General features: G+C 30.9%; 1 protein-coding gene across 2 annotated transcripts in view; it reads left to right on the top strand.

The window, feature by feature from the left end:
- Positions 1-285: 285 nt before the first annotated feature.
- LOC123293960 (transducin beta-like protein 2) overlaps positions 286-19,708 on the top strand; it is an 83,795-nt gene continuing 64,372 nt past the window's right edge. Inside the window, exons 1-3 of one of the 2 annotated variants that reach the window (XM_044874972.1) lie at positions 286-839; positions 912-1,124; positions 2,259-4,049. In XM_044874972.1, the coding sequence (XP_044730907.1) occupies positions 683-839; positions 912-1,124; positions 2,259-3,721 (1,833 nt within the window). In that variant the 5' untranslated portion in view covers positions 286-682 and the 3' untranslated portion in view covers positions 3,722-4,049. Of the gene's footprint in view, positions 840-911; positions 1,125-2,258; positions 4,050-19,708 lie in introns of those variants that run through there. The other variant, XM_044874973.1, reaches the window with a different exon arrangement.

The raw sequence follows: 19,708 nt of genomic DNA on the forward strand, positions 1-19,708 counted from the left end.
TAAAGGAATATCATTGAAAAATTCATTGGAAAGAGAATATAATTCCAACGCATTCTTACGTGTTAGCCGTTTTATTTCATTGTAACAACTCAAGAATTAATTTGCGTAATTCCAACTACAACAAAAATAAAAATTCAAAAGGTGGGGGATTGCCGCGCGCGCGATCACAAAACATATTCTCTATAGCATCGTGTTCTTTGATAATGTTTTCAGTATTGTTAAAACCACTGTTCGTTCAAGTTTATTTTATTATTGAAATAAAATAATTCATTGAAAATCAATTTTCTTAATAATGTACAAGCAAATCAATTTAAAAAATTATTGTACGAAGAATATGAATAAAAATATATTACAAGTTGAAATAAAATTCATAAAAAGCGCCTTTATATTATTCGATACCGATTGGATGTTAAAAAATCATATGAACCAATAGTAAGTTGGATTTAAGAGGAGTGTGTCCAATGCAATGCATTACAGTGGACATTGAACCATATTAACAGCAGCAAGCTGAGTTCGTCGGTGTGTGAATCACAGCCAGTTATCTCCGGCCCGCTTACAAAAATACCTCGTGGTTTTATATAAAAATTTTTATAAGAACTTAAAAAAATCAAATTTTCTACTCCGAAATATTAAAAAAAAGTGTGTGTGTGTGTTTAGTTTTATTTCGAATTCGTCTTAGAACATGTCGTTTTTTTCGTTAGTGGATAATCCATTAGTTAATATATGGATAACGATTATTTTTTGTACAACGATATTACTTTTATTTGTTGTTAAACGGCTTTTAATTAAAGCAAATAATAATTCAAAACAAAAATCAAAAACAACGTCGAAAGTTAAAAGTAAGTATACAAATTTACCTCGAAATGTGTGGAATGTGCTTCGTTACATGTAAACTTTTTTTTTTGTTATAGATCAAACTCAAACGCAAGGACAACGTAAAGAAGCGAAAGTAAAAGATACGACAACTAAAACTAAGAAAAAATTAACGGATAATCAACGTTTTCGTGCCGATAAGCAAGCATTTTCACATTCTTGGCTTTTAACCTCATTTAAAGGACACACTGGTGAAATACTTGATATAGATTTCTCGAGTAACGGCAAATATCTTGCATCTTGCAGTGAAGGTAAGTTTTATATAAAATGTATTTTTAATTACTTACTACAGAGTGTTTTAGAATAAAAAATACTTCCGTATCGAAAAATCAAAACATAAAGTACATTGTAGATCGAACTGATTTTCTATTTAATTTTCATCGTGTTACAAAAATGCTTTGAATACAATTTTGGTATTTTTTATCACAAAAGATCTATTAATTGTAGTATTTATTCTGAAACATCCTGTATTTTTATAATTTCCTTGAATTTTATCCGTATTTTAAATTTCTTTACTATCAAAATATTCTGGGCAATCGCAGTTTGATTTTTGCTTTTGTTTATATTGGTTAAGTAAATATTGTATGAAAACTAAGTTAGGGCAAAAAATTTCCAAGTTTTTAGCGAAGAAAATTTATATAATTTCTAATTTAATAAAAATGGTGAACTTTTCATTATTGTTTGGGATTTTGCTCTCCTTCGCAATGTGATTATTAGGATCGAACTCAAATTATCTTGAATTTTTTACAATTACATTTTTGATGTGGGTGGAGTCGGTTACTTCGTTCTTATCCAAGCGACGACAATGTGATCAATTCTGTACTCCCATTAATTATAAATTGTTCACACTGCCGCTGCCTGCATTCGAACTCGCAACCTAAGTCTAAATACTCAAACGCCTTAGACCGCTCGGCCATTTAGGCTCTTATTCTTTTTTAGTCGAACCAGAAGAAATTAGGAAACTCAGCGCTAGGCAAATCCTGGGTTTCAGTACATCAGTTGGTTATAATAGCCACTGAAAAGCGTAGCGGGGATAGAGTACAAGGGTCTATTTGGCTAGGTGCTCTGAACCATTGCTTCGAGGCGTGATGCTCGAGCATGGCCCGCTAACTTCCATACCATACCATACCATCTTGAATTTTTTATACCCTTATTTATTAAGCTTGAGAATCCTTGGTTTTTTGTTTGTTTTTAAATAAGGGGGCGGTATTAACGCTCTTAATTTGTTTTTGAACCCCCCACTGATATGATTATAGATAATGTCTTAGTTAAGGGTTGAAAGTCATTGCGATAAAGTGAATTATATTGCTCAGAATTTGGGAGATTAGTTTTATAAAATTATTGTGTTGGGTGTTGTTCTGACGTGAATTATTATTTTGATGAAGACGCACTGGACCCGGGCGGAGAAGCAGCCACAAGCAGTGGCAGTGAATCATCAATCACCAAAGATCAACCAGACCTGACCACAACTGCCAACAATCGTAAAACACAAGCCAAACGAAAAAATCGGCGCAAAAATCGACGGACAAAGACATCAGACGATACAACATCCAGTAGTGGATCATCCCCGGAACTACGTAAGAAAAAAATGTCGAAGAAGAGGGTCACAGACGACGTGAGTCCTGCAAAAATGGTGCTCTATCCTCCGTTACGGAATCATACCAAGTTAAATATAAGTGAATCGCAATTATTTCATTTTCTACGGAATTATCTACTTACCCCCGAACATTTATTAAGTTTGGGATATCCGGTCGAAAGTGGCACATACCCTGGACGTGCAATGGTTTACAAGAACCCTTCGATCAATCCTCAAACACGTTTAATTTCATCACGTTTTGATGTGAACGCTCGAGAATTTGTGCCCGGTTCAGGTTTTATGATTGTGAATAAATCCGATAACTTACCATCTCGGACTTTAATAAAATGTAGTGATCAAGAGTGTGACGAAGATTCTGGACAGGGTTCGGGAACTTCCAGTCCAAACAGTGAAAGTAGTGATGAAATTATAACGGACCGAGTGACCGAAGAACGGAAATGTGTGCGATGTGGTCGGGATTTTTTTATTGGTCCAAATGGGGATTATTTAACACAAGAACATTGTAATTATCATTGGGGAAAGTTACATCGAACCCACGCGCCAAGAGTTGGAATTAAATCGGAATATACTTGCTGTAAAGGGGATTGTGATTCGATAGGATGTTCCACCGGGAAATATCATGTATGGAATGGTGTTAGCAACGGGATAAACGGTCCATTGGATGGTTATGTGAAGACACGACTAAAACGAAGTGTTCCAAAAGATGAAAATTATGGTGTTTACGCGCTTGATTGTGAAATGTGTTACACATCGGAAGGACTTGAATTAACCAAAGTCACAGTGGTCACAACCGATGGACGATTAGTTTACGATTGTTTTGTGAAACCCGACAATGAAATTATCGATTATAACACCCGTTTTTCGGGTATAACCGCAAAAGATTTATGTAAAAAATCATATAATACAGTGAAAACGTTAAAAGATGTGCAAAGTGATTTAACCGGATTTATAAATGCGGATACAATTTTAATCGGTCACGGTTTAGAGAATGATTTACGTGCGTTACGTATCATACATAGTACGGTTATTGATACAGCAGTGACATTCCCACATTATTATGGATTACCGTTTAAAAGGTCATTGAAATCATTGACGAGTTGTTTTTTAAAACGGGATATTCAATGTGCGGGCGTTGCAGGACATAACAGTGTTGATGATGCACGTGCATGCATGGAATTAATGTTATGGCGTGTACGGAAAGATTTTCGAATACAATTACAAGAGTTACAGCATCTTCATGGTCATCATTGAGTGTCCTGCATCATTCTCGCGAAAAGAGACTTCTTCATTTGTTTTTTTATAATTTCTCATTAACTTATTTATTTTCATTTTTTTTTTCGTTATACCTCGCAAACTAAAAAAAATGGTGTTTTCTCTGTGTATAAATCGAATTTTCTTCGCTAGTTTTTTAAGTGGTGTGTAAGTGTTTAGAGAAGAGTCCTCATTTTATAAACTCGGCAGTGGCAGTATGAGTATTCGTACCCCCCATTTTGTGAAGGAAGGTAATTTAGGGAAGAAAGGAATTCTTTTTCGAAATTCCCTAAATTCGTAACTAAACAATTTTTGATAAAACAAGGAAAACTACGAATATAGATTTTTTGTTAACAAAAATCATAAACCTTCTTCGATGGATGTTTTTTGTTCACCGAAAACCTGTTAAACTTAGAAACTCTCCAAATACATTTCTATTGGATTTTTTTTGTTGCGATAATTTATTTTTTTTTCGCTTGATATTAAATATTCGAGGCTTTATTTTATTCGGGTATTTTTCTCCAGAATCGTGCTTTTAAAAAAAGCTTCGAAGATGAAATTAAATATTTCCATGGGGTCTCCATTTGCTTTTTAGTGCGAAAATTAATTTCATCTCTTTGTTATTTTCGATAATGTATTTCCTTCGAGTATTTTTCCACAAAATCGTGATGATTTTCGTTTTTCAAGATTAGGAAGCATATTCGTCTATGGTTTTGTGTTTTGCCCCCGCAAAGAATTTTAAGTTTTAAAAAAAATAAGACCACGTGTTTCTTTAAGGTTATTTAAAAACGTAAGATCTGATATTATTTATTAAAAAAAAAAAAAATTCCATAATATGAGGACTCTTTTGTGAAAGGTTGTTTGTGATTTGTTCAGAAATAGAAGCAGATTGAGAATCTTAATTGACGATTTTTTTATAAATTAAAAAACAAAAACCACGTGGCTTGTGTTATTCATTTCTATCGAAAAGATCTGAAATAATATTACTTTCTATAGAAATACAAGCAGTAGGTGCTCTATCCTTATTTATTACTTCTATTTTTATACTTCCCGCCATTATTTTTATTTATATTGTGTATTTTTATCTAATATTTGCATGTATTCCGAATTAAAACTTCGAGATAAATGTAAATTCATCGTATGAATAATTTATTTGCACCTTATTTTAATCGAAATACTTTTACTTTTTAGTATTCTATGATTAGTGACGTCATTTAATGAGATTTCATGTTTTACCGCGTATTTTGAATGTGATGATAAAATGTGAAGTTTCAGTTATCGTGACTTTATCGAAAATAGAAGTAGATGATTGGAGAATATTTTTTAAAAGTGTTCCATGATATTAAAAGATCGTTTTAGTGACATCATTGTTTTAGAGTGAATTTTGAATGAGAAAATGGCGGTAAAAATAACAAAAGATAGAATTCTCTTACTGCTTGTATGACTAAACAAACGATTCAAGATAACTTGATTTTTATTTATTATGTGTACTCACTTTGTGTTGTGTTAGTTTAAAAATGACTCATAATTTTGTCTTTTGATGAAATAAATATTCCGATGTAAAAATGATGTAATTTTATAATGAAATGATCAATCAGCAAAAACTTCTCTCTTTTTTTTTAATTCGAAGAATTATTCTCAGCATTTTTCTATGAAAAAATTTATATAAAACTCATAAAATAGGACATCTGAAAATAATAACGTCATAACGGAAATCCGAATCGGTTGGTAAATTTAACGGAATTATTTGAATTCATACTTTCTAGAAAATCGAGACTGTGATTTAGAATTTCTTCGTAAACGATATATAATTAATATTTTGTTTATCATCAAATGGGAAAAACCTAGATTTTGATTTAGTTTTTCTCGAGTTAACGAAAACTTTTTAACTGACGCAAAATTTTGATACACCCACGTGGCAGGATAAGGATTGTTACCATGAGATATTATGGAGATCGTAAATAATAATTTTTCTGAAAAATAAAGGTCACGCCGATTGCTATAACGGTTTATTTATAACCGTTTTATAACCGAGAGTTTATGAGCTGTAACAATACAGGAAAAATTCTTCCCATTCGAATATCAATATTGAAATTTATCGGCACGATTTTTTAGAGCACGTGTTGATAACATCACAGTTTCTATTCTTGCTCTAGATCAGGCATGGGCAAACGTGTCTCAGAGAAGTCCCTTGGTCTCCAAACTAAACATACGAGTAAGACAGTGACAACCTAAAATACGAGTAAGACAGAGAGAAAACATTTTTTTTTCTACCTATCTCATTACTATTATAGAAACTGAGATAGGTAGAAGAGTCTTATACCCGTCTCGCTTCCTCCTCTATGAGCAATGCAGACTTGGATAAAGAGACACACAATAAAGCTGTAACAACGGTGACTTTGACTTAAAATAACTCGCCCATGCCTACTCTAGATTATTATTTTCAGATGTCGTCAATTTAAAAAAAAAAAAATCCAAAACATGAAATATTTTGACCCAATTTAAATTTTAAACAGTAAATTTTTGCTATCTTCTCTCACAAAAAAAAAAGAGGTTTTATGTCACATGGATGAATGAATTAGTTTATCTTATCTTTTATTTAAAGTGATCTTAATGTTATCCAAGGACACAGGAAACGTAACGAAAATGCGTAGTTTAATAATGTGTTACAACAAACAATTTTTTTTTGTAAATCGTCTTTAAAAAGTGTGTGCGTTATTTGCTTCAAGACTGCTGATTTAATTCAAGTGAAAAAAAAGGTTAATTTTACTTAAAACAAGATTAGGCTGTGTAATTTTTACTTTGTAAATAGTTTCTGAGAACTTTTTTTATAATTATTACGTAGGAACTTCGAAGTTTAAAGATGAAACTTTTTAAATAAACATTCCTAAGCAATAAATATTATAATACTATGTGTTCCAATATTGTGGGGTAGTGACTTATAAAAAAAGAAACTTTCATTTGTGTATAGATCTCCGTCCAATTTTTTTAATTTTTATGATTCGAAAGCTTATCGGAAAAAAGTGAAGCTCATTTTGTAAAAGTGTGATATTTTTAGAAAATGGAAGTTTATCTCGAAGGTGATTGCCATGGAAATAATCGAATTTTGATTAAGTTGCCGTCTTTATTTTTTGTATAAAAGTGTCACCAACTGAAAGCTAAGATTCCATACTTTCAGAAAAAAGTAGGTTGCCACATCTCACAGTGGTAGAAATATCTGGCAACCATGATCAATCTTGGATTTTAATTTTATCAAAATCAATTTAAGAAAATTCGATTTTTCCTTATAGTACACAACTTCTTTTGAACAGGGTGTCACAAGAAAATATTTTCTTTTTCCAAATGAGCTTAATTTTTTAAAGCTCTTCGTTTATTATGTATAACTCTTAGATAAACTTTTAAAAACACTCAATAGATATGAAAATTGAGGAGCTTTTAATCTAAAACACTAAAAAAAAAGCTTTCTCGTTATATGTATGTTCTTATTTCGTATTTTATATAAAAAAAAAGCGCTTCCAAAATATATATTGTTGCGCCTGTATTTGTGTGAACTTTGAAAAACGAAAACAACATAAATTTTCGATGTGAGAATGCTTGTAATGTTTTTTTTTAGAAAGCATTTTTTTTTTAGAAAGCAACTTAATTGTTATCTTTTTTAGATAAAAAAATATATTTTTGTATAAAAAAATTTAATTCTGGATTTTTTATTTTTGTTTTTCCCTACAATTTTTTTCCAGATTAACAGTTCAAATACAGAATTGGAAAAGTTTGTATTTGCGTCACCTAAAAACTTAAGGTAGTATTTTTGGATCTACTTAAGGACATTCTTCTTAAGAACACCAAACCTCTCCAAAGAATAAGAAGGTTACAGACATAGATAAATGATTTAGGTATGTAGTAGTTACTGAGTAATAATGGACGTTATTTACAAAGGTGAGAAACATGGGAAAATTTTGTAGGGTTAAGTTAACACAGAAGGTCGAAAACTCATTAACTCGAAATTGTTTGCATTTCCCTTAAGGTTCGAGTTATCAAGGTTTCACTATAATAATACTACATAAGAGAGGTATCGCAAATGACTTCATAGCACCTAGACCAAGAGATCCTCTGTGTCCTCCTTGAGAAAAAACTGAAGGCGAGACATCTCCAGGCGCAACGCAGAAAATATAGGATTCTATCGAGAACAAGCCCCACGCAGAAAGTTCACAGATTCTCGGCCGGGATTTCTTCTAGGCTTGATGGATCCAAGGTTTTGGACCCAAAAATTTAAACCTGACGCCCTGCAGGTGCTAATAGCATCTATGGAGGTTTCATCGTCCCTCTTACAGGCCTTACAAGTTGGATCATCAGAGATCCTCATGTTATGAAGGTAGTGACACTCCCGACATTAAAGTGTCCTGCTGAGAGATCCACTACTCTTGTCAACAGATCATTTTGTAAGTTTGCAAAGAATTTCTGGAAAAATTATCTTCAAAATAATGAAAATAATCCCAGAGAAAGGTTAAAATGAGGAATGCAATTTTTTGGGAGTAATCAGTTTTCATACAATATTTATAAGTATTCGTGATCACAGTTATATTTGTACATCTAATATTCTTGTACAATTTACAAGAATACTAGAAAAGTTAGAAATTTCTAGAAAATATTTTTGGTATTCTTCAGATTTTATTAATCTGAATCTATAAGTAAACCTTCGTATGAAAGAAATGTACGGGAAGTATTCCCTCATAGTTGAGTGATAACTGTTTTTTTCGAACCAATAATACAATCCTTGCCCAGGATATTTTGAAAATGAAAATTTGGGTAAATGTGCAATCACACGTTATCTATCATACCTTCTGATTTATTCGCGGGTTGGAAGGTAAAACCTAGAAAAGTATAACATAAAAAAAAGCGCAACATTTATAATGTACGAATTCCTACCGGGTGTCCCACGACATATCTTTTTTTTTTAATTATAATTTTGAATCACTTGGCTGCTTGATTACAAATTACAATATAACATTGCACATTTTGATTATAAATATTAAATTTTACATATTATTAAAATTATAATCAGACTGGAACTATAATCTATTATTATTATGGTTTGTTTTTGATGATCAATCTTATTATATTTAGATTAAAATATATGTATAATTTGCATTTCCTTCGATTATTAAACCAAACACAACAAATTCATGATCAAAATGCATTTCAATTTAAATAAAAAAATCATTTAAAAAAATGGTGTCGTTTAGTTGTTTTGATTCATTCATAAGTTTCAGTTAATTTTAAATATAAATTATGCAGGGTCGTATTTCGTATAGTAATAATAATAATAATAATGGGGTTTAACCTCCATTATTTATTTAATTACAAACATATTTACAATTACATTTTGATGTGAGTGGAGTCGGTTACTTCGTTCTTATCCAAGCGAAGACAATGTCAATCAATTCTGCACTCACATTAATTATAAATTGTTCACACTGCCACTGCCTGGATTCGAACCCGCAACCTAAGTCTAAATGGACAAACAGACAAAGACAAACGCCATAGACCGCTCGGCCATTTAGGCTATTTCGTAGAGTAATTACATTATACGGCAAATTATTGAATTCTGGAAACCATCTTAGATACTTAAATAATATTTATAGAGACCATAAAAAGTGTGTACTTTCCATTATTTTATCCTACGCCCGTGAGTAAGAACTACTTTTCTCACTTAGTATGCGTGGGAAAATAGTTCTTTATCGCCTTAGTGCGGTTATGAATTCATAACCGCACTGTCATTACCACATTCCAAATTGTCCTGTCAAGATCTAAACTAAACGCAACAAGTTACTATACAACAAGATAATATAGATATCTCTCTTCAATCATCAATACTCTAACTATAGTCGTTTCTGTTCATCAAATGATGGATCTTCGATTAACTCATAATTAAATTTTTGATTTTATATCATCGACAACCTTATATTTTTATGATATTTATTATAAACTACAAGATTGTCTAAATATTTTTAGATAGTTTTTTTATCACACTCGATAGATTTTTTGATATAGAAATATCCAATTTCAATTTTTTCAGCCAACTTTGAACGATTAAATAGCAATAAAAAGCCCGATGATTTAGGAATTTTTTGTGATTCTTGAAAACTTTGTAAATCAAAAGATGTATTTATAAAGTTTTATTGAAATCCCTAGTATTATTCAATCTTTGCATATCTCCTTAACAACTCTGACGTCCGGAGTTGACTTTGCTTAAATTTCACTTTCTATAATTTCAATTAATATATTCCGCTTTAAATAAACGATGAGGTATCAGGTTTTTTTTGTCGTTTTGGAAAATTTGCTATAATTTGAATGGCTTGAGGCTGTCTCATTAATCCGCCACTGAATGAATCCAAAAGTATACCTTTAATTACCGGAAACTGGTATCTTTTCTTGTACTTAATTCACAGTGTGTTGTGTGTTTGAATGCTATGAAAACTAACGGTTGTCATTGTCATAAAATGTCATGCATTCTTGAATTCTTTTTTTTGCTCCATGCTTTTAATTTTGTCAACTAATAGACCGGCAGCTATAAACAAAAATTATGTTTCAGTCGAACCGCTTATGTCATCCACGATTTTTAAAAAAATTGCATTTGCTGACTGGTCGAATAGCTTTTGAGATACGGACAAAAATCGATCCAAATATTGCGATATCTCCGAAACTCTGCATCCAATCATTAAATTAACCTGATTTTTGTAATTTTTGGTTCAAAATTACCCGATCCACCGAGTTTCATCAAATTCCAGGACAAAAATATTTTTTCCGATTTTCTCGATTTTTTCAAAGGGGTACACCCCTTAAAAAAATTGCAAAAAAATCGAAAAATTTTTTTTATCTCCAATTTCGATAAAACTCAGTATATAAGATAATTTTGACCCAAAAAGTAAAAAAATCGGGTGCATTTGCTGACTGGTCGAATAGCTTTTGAGATACGGGCAAAAATCGATCCAAATATTGCGATATCTCCGAAACTCTGCATCCAATCATTAAATTAACCTGATTTGTATACTTTTTGGATCAAAATTACCCCATCAACCAAGTTTCATCAAATTCCAAAACAAAAATTTTTTCCCGATTTTCTCGATTTTTTCAAAGGGGTACCCCTTAAAAAAATTGCAAAAAAATCGAAAAATTTTTTTATCGCCAATTTCGATAAAACTCAGTATATAAGGTAATTTTGACCCAAAAAGTACAAAAATCGAGTGCATTTATTGACTGGTCGAATATTTTTTGAGATACGGGCAAAAATCGATCCAAATATTGCGATATCTCCGAAACTCTGCACTATAACTTATTAAAAAATCGATTTGATATATTTTGTGTAGGATTTTAATAAAATTTTACTATCGATTAAATTATGTTAAACTTCCTTAACTTATGATTAAACTTCCTACTATTGATAAGCTAATTAAATGCTGCTGACAGTAAAATATTTTTTTTTTTTTTTTTTCAATTTATTTAAAATGAATTTTATTGAGCCATATAATTTTATACATTAGATTAATAATTATTATTATTAGTTTTATTTATATTGATTAATAAAATAAAATAATTACAATTTACTATAAAAGTTATTTATGTTTTAAATCTGCCGTGAGCAAAATGCTTATAACGCGAGTGCTGGCGGGTGTAAAAAGGTTATTAATAGTTTTTCTAATTCAATGAGAGATTCCTTGCATATATAAATTAGAAAATATAAATCCAATACCGATAGTCGAAAGGATTTTTATTTTTACGATGATAAATACTACGTGACTAGTAAATCCCTTTTACCGTGCAACAATGACTACCTATTTTACCTCCGAAAACCGGCTAACAAAAACTCCCAACAAAGCAGCGGTAGCCCGATCCTAATTAATATTTATTAACTAATTATAATCCTAATATATAAATTACATGCGTGTGAAGATGGAACACAATTTAACGGGTCTTTTTGGAACTATACTTCTTATCTCGCGTTTGACGGATGAGGAATAGACAAAAAAAGTGTCCGACACTAAAATTTTTTTAATGGTTTATTATTTTGTAAAATGAAATGTATTTAACCCCCGACTTAAAAGGGAGGACGTTTAAAGTTTAACGTGTCTGCAAATTTCGTGGTATCGTAACTTCTTAACGGACGAATCTAGTTTTTTTTTGAAACGTAATTTGATCGAGAGTGTTCTTAGTTATGTTTTAAGTGCAAGTTTAGGGTTCTGTACTCGATAATAACTAGAAAAGAGGTGATAATCGCCTAACAATTGAGCAAATTTTCTTGGAATATAGCCTAGAACACTCTCGATCAAATTACCTATCAAACAAAAAAAAAATCAAAAGCATCCGTTTAGAAGCTACGATTCTATATAAACGAATCGATCAAACCCGCCTTTATGTCGGGGGTTTATTTAAATTTTAAAAAAATTATATAGAAATTGGGTTTTTAAATTATAGATAAGAAAACATTATTTGATTTTAATTTTTCTAGTTTTTAATTTTCTTTAAATTCGTTTTGGGATTGGAATTATATAGAAATTTTAGCTTCTTGATATTCATTTAAAAATTTCATTTGAAAATATGTATTATTTTTAATGAATTCCTCTCGAAGTTGTTCATTATTTGCCATACATTCAATAAAATCTTCAAAATACGATTTGAACAAATCATCCCAAAATTTAAAACGTGTATACTCTTCACGATCAATATTTTTATACGTTAAACATTTACCAATATTTAAATGATTTAATTGTCCTGGTTGAACGGGTAACCAATTCGCATTGATCACAGAACTTGGATGAGCCGGATTTGGATTACCAGTTTTAGCGAAATTTGTCCATAACTTTATCATACGATATTGTGTTAATTCTTCAATACTACCTGGTTTAAATTTTCGGGAATACTTTGATTTGAATAAATATGTTAACTCGTCGCCATGACACACGCCAGGAAGTTGTAGATCTGTTGGGAGAAAAATTTGAATAAGGATTTGTTGGTTTTCGAAATAATTTATGAAATTACTTACTGTATAATTTCTTATATAAATTGTGAGGTGACTCAAATGTAAATCGATATCGATAAACGGGCTGATTTGTGGCTCTTTGGTAGAATTGGATAAAACGTTTTGCGCTCAAATTAAATTCTGTGTCACTTAAAAGCTGCAATAGAAAAACACTAATTACTTAAGGGTGTTGTATAACTAATAAGGCTAAAGCTGCCACTATCAGGCGGTGAGACGGTGACATCAAAAGACCCGACATGGTGGATTTGAAAATCTCCTATATAAATCGATAAATGGCGAAATAAGTTGTTAGATCAAATACGAGGACACGCGAATGTATCCGAGTTCATACGACTGACTAATTGTGGTGAACAACTTGGGCTCAGTTGTGAGCGCTCGGGTATAATCGCGTATCCTCGTATTTCGCCTAACTACTTATTTTTGCTATCTATGTTTTGCCACGAAATTCGGCTGACTAGCGGTCCTTGAACGAAGAAATATATCTAGAGATTAGTATCCCGTTCTAAGTGTCATAGTAAAGTTTGTTCCTTATCGGGCAACCTAACCTTTTCGATCTATAACCTCATTTTTGACTACTTACCCTACTATATTTATCCAAATTTCTCCTAGATGGTTCTTCACGGCCATAATAAAAATTAATAATTTTCTTTCCGATATCCAAATATTTTGGATAATTCCTTGAAATCAATGCTGGCACAACATTTTCAGCACTAATTAATTCTGGTTGCATTGCACCATATCCTTGTATTTTTGACGCAAATATCATACCATCTACTGAATTTGTACCAACTATAATTGGGACATCGTTAATTTTTTTCTCCAAATAATAATGTTCAATGTCATGGTCGGTAAAGGCTTCTTCCAAAGATGAAGAATTTTCAATAGTTAAAACAGTAAAACCTGAGTTAACTTTTGCCTGTAAAATAGAAAACTTTGATTAGATTTTTATCCAAAGATAGGCGACTTGGCTTAAACTTCTTCTGTACTTGTCTGCCATTTAAAAGCTTAGAGAAAAATAAAGTCAACAATTTTTTTTTCTAAATATTTATCAAAACTTTGGTAGGCGATATTTTTTTGAAGCAAACCCTGAAATACGATTTAAATCTCGTGACATACCAAAGTTCTTCGATACGTGTTAAAATGTGTAATGATTTCTTCTGTTGTCATTGATGTAAGCATATTTAAAGCTTCTTCTTCATTTCTAAGTGAAAATCCACAAGTTGTCAATAATTTGATTGCTAAAAATGGTTTTCGTTTCCTCGAATTGAAATCACCAAAGTAAATTCCTAAAATATATATTTTTTATCCATTATGGCAGTTAAAAATTTGAATAAGCAAATTAACATTTACCACTTTGTAAAATTGCCCGATGAAATAGACCTTTTGCCATTGGTGATATTAATAATAATTGAGCTATCATTGCTCCGGCACTTTGCCCCCAAACTGTTACATTGTTTGGATCACCGCCAAAACTTTGTATATGATTTTGGACCCATTTTAAAGCCATAATAACATCTTTACAACCTGCATTTCCTGGTACTCGCAATTTTGGATCATCGCAGATAATAAAACCTGCGTAAATAGCAATTATATGCTCGATTACATTAAATTGAGGATAACAGAGCTCCGTGAAAATAGCACCCCTAAGTACAAATATTCATAAAATGATGATTGGATTCGTTTGTTTTCCCAAATTTAAATTTTATTTCAAATGTATCCAATCAACATTTAATGAAAATTTGCAATTGGAGGTGCTATTTTTACGGAGCTAGAAATCAGAATAATGATTCTTACCAAAGACACCTAATCTATAATTTATCGTTACCAAAATAACATTCTGAGGCATTAAATGGTCTGGTGAATATAAATTTTTGGTACCACTGCCTGCATAAAATCCACCACCATGAATCCAAAACATTACCGGAAGTAATTCATTACTTGTATCTGGTATCTAAAAAAGGTAAACATTTTGATTTTGAAACATCTGAAACTTCCTATTTTTGTCTTAACATTTGCTTTATTTTCGCTTGAAGGATATTAAATGTAATTTCAATTCAGTATTATTAATTCGTAACTTACAAAACATCAACTATTTGGCTTTATGATGATAAAGCTAAACTCGAAAATGTAAGCAAAAGTTTGAGACCAGAAACTGTATCTTTGAACTAACCACTGGCGTGTAAACATTTAAGAATAGACAATCTTCATCTCCAGAAATGGTACCATCATGTCCCATTGAAGGGCAAGGATTACCCTCTTGTGTAGCATCCAGAATTCCATCCCAAGGTCCAGTCGGTTGTGGTGCCTTAAAAGATTTAAAACACAAAACTTATCAATATTTTGTGGTTGTGAATCCTTACAATGAAAGCGGAGGAGATTGAAGAGACATTTAACCCAATTTATAATTTTCAAAGAGACCAAATCGATCTTTTCTAAGGTGATCACTACGTTATTAAATTACACAAGCTAATCACTCTGTAGCGTAATTATTATTCGATATTCGATAATGTATGGCAGTATTTCAAGCTTTAAATGTTTGAAACATGATTTTGTCCAAAAAAACTTTTGTAATCTGTGAATTCTTCTTTTTTATTTTAATTCATTTTAATTGACTTATATTTAATTAAACATAGCTTTTAAAAATGTTTTCTTGTCGAAGCTCAATAACCCCCCAATTATATTCTTTTGTTTTATATTCTTAAACAGCTCAAAATGGTTCATGGAGTAGTGGCCGGGGATGTGCCAACCCTTTTTCGGTATCACAACGGACGCCATGGTTTAAGTGTGTCCTACCGCAGGACAGCCACTCTAACCTAACCTTTGGGTTACAAGTATAGAGAGCTTACCCGAAATCTTAGCGATCCTAATGGTGGTTTTGCATATCGAATACCTTGAAAACTATAATATTCACTATTAATCGTAGCATTAATATCAGATTTGGTAATACGTCCTTGTATTTTACCCAACTTTGTGTCCACAAGCACTGTATTTATAATTTCACTGTTATCCACGGAACGATTCATATTTACAAATGAACTGTGGGTCTAAATAATCAATTAATAAACCGTTAAAAGGTCTAGAACGAATTATATTTAATGCACTTAATGAATGCAGTTTTATTTATATATTTAACAATGCCATTTTTTGTTTTAAATTTACCATTATTGTGCATGGTCAGTAATGAATAATGGATGTATATTATTACTCAGAAAGTCAATGTCCGCTTCCTTGATTCATTGGCGTACGATAGAATCTTGAAGCTTTTCCGTAAAATTCAGTATGCGAAAGTCAATGTCCGCTTCCTTGATTCATGGGCGTACGGAAGAATCTTGAAGCTTTCCCGCTAAATTAATAATTTGTTTTTGAAAATTTGAAAAAGGACGACCGCGACGCACAAACCGTATGAGAAATGTTTCCCAACCAAATTGTCTGAATTTTTGATATGTTGTTGTTCGAAACCTTTTGAATGTCTAAAGAATCACAACGAAAAATAATGAACTTTCTTCACTGTCGAAAGTAGTATTTTTCCATTCCTATTTCAATATAGGTAGTTAATATACTTGCATTCAAGAAAAACCGATAAGTTACGCCATTGTTTTCATATTCAAGTACTTACAAATTTGCATAGACGTCTTTACTAAACCTTGGTCGTTAACATATTGTCTGACTTTTAAGGCTTCCGCTCATAGCATACTGAAAAGCAAACTATTGACAAAGAAAAATTTCTTCTTTACTTTTCCTTTGGGAAAGAAAAACTTCTTCTTTACTTTTCCTGATAAGTGAATAGTTTTTAAAGTTTAAAAAATTTTATAAGCTTCAATATTAGAAAATATCAGGGAATTTACAAAGTTTTTTTTAGAATTTCAGTATTCAAAACATTTGATATTGGGTATTTTATCACTAAAAAATAAAAAGCTAAACTTTATAAACCTAATTAATTGATTGGTAAGTTTTATTAGGGAATCCCAGCAATCTGTTTCGGTAAATCCCTTATAAAATCATCAATAAACAGATAACAAATGATTTATTTTACATTTTTCCTATTATGCAATAATATTTTTATATGAATTTTCCGTGGAATTTACATATATAGTGCAGTAAAAGATGTTACAAAAATCGACCAATAAAGGAAAATGAAAGAAACTGCTTACATTTTGCTAAAACCTCATGGAATGTGTGCCTTAGATGTCGAATATCATTAGTAACGCATGAGTTAGTGACGCAAATGTTTCTATTTGTTAATATTGAAGTTCACTTAAAAAAATTGTAATTGAGCAACTTGTATAACGTAAATGTTAAATGTTTGTCAAATAATCGAAAATTATTATACATGTATAATGTATACGTAATTCAAGTTGCCTACTTATTAATTTTGTAAATCAACTTCAACATTAATCGTTCTATTAAATTAAAAATTTATTGTTTATTAACAAATTGAAACATTTGCGTCACTAACTCATGCATTACTAATGATTTTTGACACCTGAGAAACACATTTCATGAGATTTTAGTAAAATGCGAGCGGTTTTTTTTCATTTTTCCTTTATTTGTAACATCTTTAACTGTACTAATTAATATAAATTTTAATCAAAATGATTTGATATAGAAATTTTTGTGTAGTGAGTTTTTATGGTAATTATAATAGCGATGTCATGAGGCTTTGTAAACTTGTATATCCTTCTTAAATATTAAAATAAATATTTCACTACGATAAGCTTGAAAATGAGCTGGTAAATCATTAAATTTGATAATGGAATAAGAATGATATCGTCAGGTGATACAAAAACAGGCTCAAGAAATAATGTATAAGATTTTCATTAGTTTATTTTTCACTTGCTTATTTATTACAGCTATCATCTGAATATGTGGGATAATTAATTAATTGATTGTCTGAATATATTGTGAAATTAATTTATTTATAACTATCAACAAAATGATAATAAAAGTAAAACATTTAATTCTATTATTAAAACATTGCAGGTATAATTAATTATTAATTAATAATATAGGTATCATTAGATAGCTGGTGTTAATGAATTGATTAATAAGGTAATTTGATTGTAAAATAACATAATTTATGTCAATTTTTTAATCCGATTGGATAATAAAATATGATATGTTACCTACTTTTAATGTATCAAGTTCGTACCATTCAAGTTTTTGGCGGACAACTAAATGAAAATTTGGAAAATTTCGGGCCTGTTCATGTAGTCTTGGTTTTATAGAAGTCGCACTCAGTAAACTGGGCTGGCTTTCAAACGCAGGTTTCTTGAATGGCAGATCAGCAATGATAACACTGATCCACCAGACAGGTTGAACTCAGCTTGAATTTTTAGCGTTTAGTTTCTACCGTTTAGCGTGATGGTCACGACAATTCAGTACTTTTTCATCATCGCAAAAGCGCCTACATAAGTTTTCTTTTCAAACACAAACTGTAACTTCCTGTATCTCATTATGAATATAGAGTGCAAGAAGATGAACAGATTATAATATTAAAAAATATTAATATTTAAAAACTAATCAAGTGTAAACATTACCTAGTTACTATCGTTTATACTTGATTGATTCAAAGTTAGATGCTGTTCATTGATTGATTATTATGATTATATGTGTTTTACCAATGAGGATCTCTCTTCGAATGAACTCTTGTTTTGTTCGCTAATTGTATTCCAAATCAATGAATATTGAGGGTTTTATTAAGATACAGGTCGAACTAATGAATCACTAGCTGGACTTGTGCGGAATTCTGAAGTGGAAATTTTATTATTATAAATAAAAAAAATAAAATAATAACATATTTCTACTGACTGATAGTGATTGATAATGACACATATGAACGCATAGCCAAAACAACTAGGAAAGAGAGTTTCTGAGATATCGCAATATTTGGATCGATTTTAGTCCATATCTCAAAAACTATTCGACCAGTCATCAAATGCACCCGATTTTTATACTTTTTGGGTCCAAATTACTTTCTATACTGAGTTTTATCGAAATTGGAGGTAACAAAAATTTTTCATTTTTTTGGAATTTTTTTAAGGGGTCCCTTTGAAAAAATCGAGAAAATCGGAAAAAATATTTTTGTTCTGGAATTTGATGAAACTCGGTGGATGAAATAAGTTTGATCCAAAAATTACAAAAATCAGGTTAATTTAATGATTGGATGCAAAGTTTCGGAGATATCGCAATATTTGGATCGATTTTTGTCCGTATCTCAAAAAATATTCGACCAGTCATCAAATGCACCCGATTTTTGCACTTTTTGGGTCAAAATTACCTTATATTCTGAGTTTTATCGAAATTGGAGGTAACAAAAATTTTCCGATTTTTTGCAATTTTTTTAAGGGGTACCCCTTTGAAAAAATCGAGAAAATCGGAAAAAATATTTTTGTCTTGAAATTTGATGAAACTCGTTGGATGGGGTAATTTTGATCCAAAATTTACAAAAATCAGGTTAATTTAATGATTGGATCCAGAGTTTCGAAGATATCGCAATATTTGGATCGATTTTTGTCCGTATCTCAAAAAATATTCGACCAGTCATCAAATGCACCCGATTTTTGCACTTTTTGGGTCAAAATTACCTTATATACTGAGTTTTATCAAAATTGGAGGTAACAAAAATTTTTCGATTTTTTGGAATTTTTTTAAGGGGTACCCCTTTGAAAAAATCGAGAAAATCGGAAAAAATATTTTTGTCTTGGAATTTGATGAAACTCGGTGGATGGGGTAATTTTGATCCAAAAATTACAAAAATCAGGGTAGTTTAATGATTGGATGCAGAGTTTCGGAGATATCGCAATATTTGGATCGATTTTTGTCCGTATCTCAAAAAATATTCGACCAGTCATCAAATGCACCCGATTTTTGCACTTTTTGGGTCAAAATTACCTTATATACTGAGTTTTATCAAAATTGGAGGTAACAAAAATTTTTCGATTTTTTGGAATTTT

The sequence above is a fragment of the Chrysoperla carnea genome, chromosome 2, assembly GCF_905475395.1.
Source record: "Chrysoperla carnea chromosome 2, inChrCarn1.1, whole genome shotgun sequence".
In the NCBI taxonomy this organism is placed as follows: domain Eukaryota; kingdom Metazoa; phylum Arthropoda; class Insecta; order Neuroptera; family Chrysopidae; genus Chrysoperla; species Chrysoperla carnea.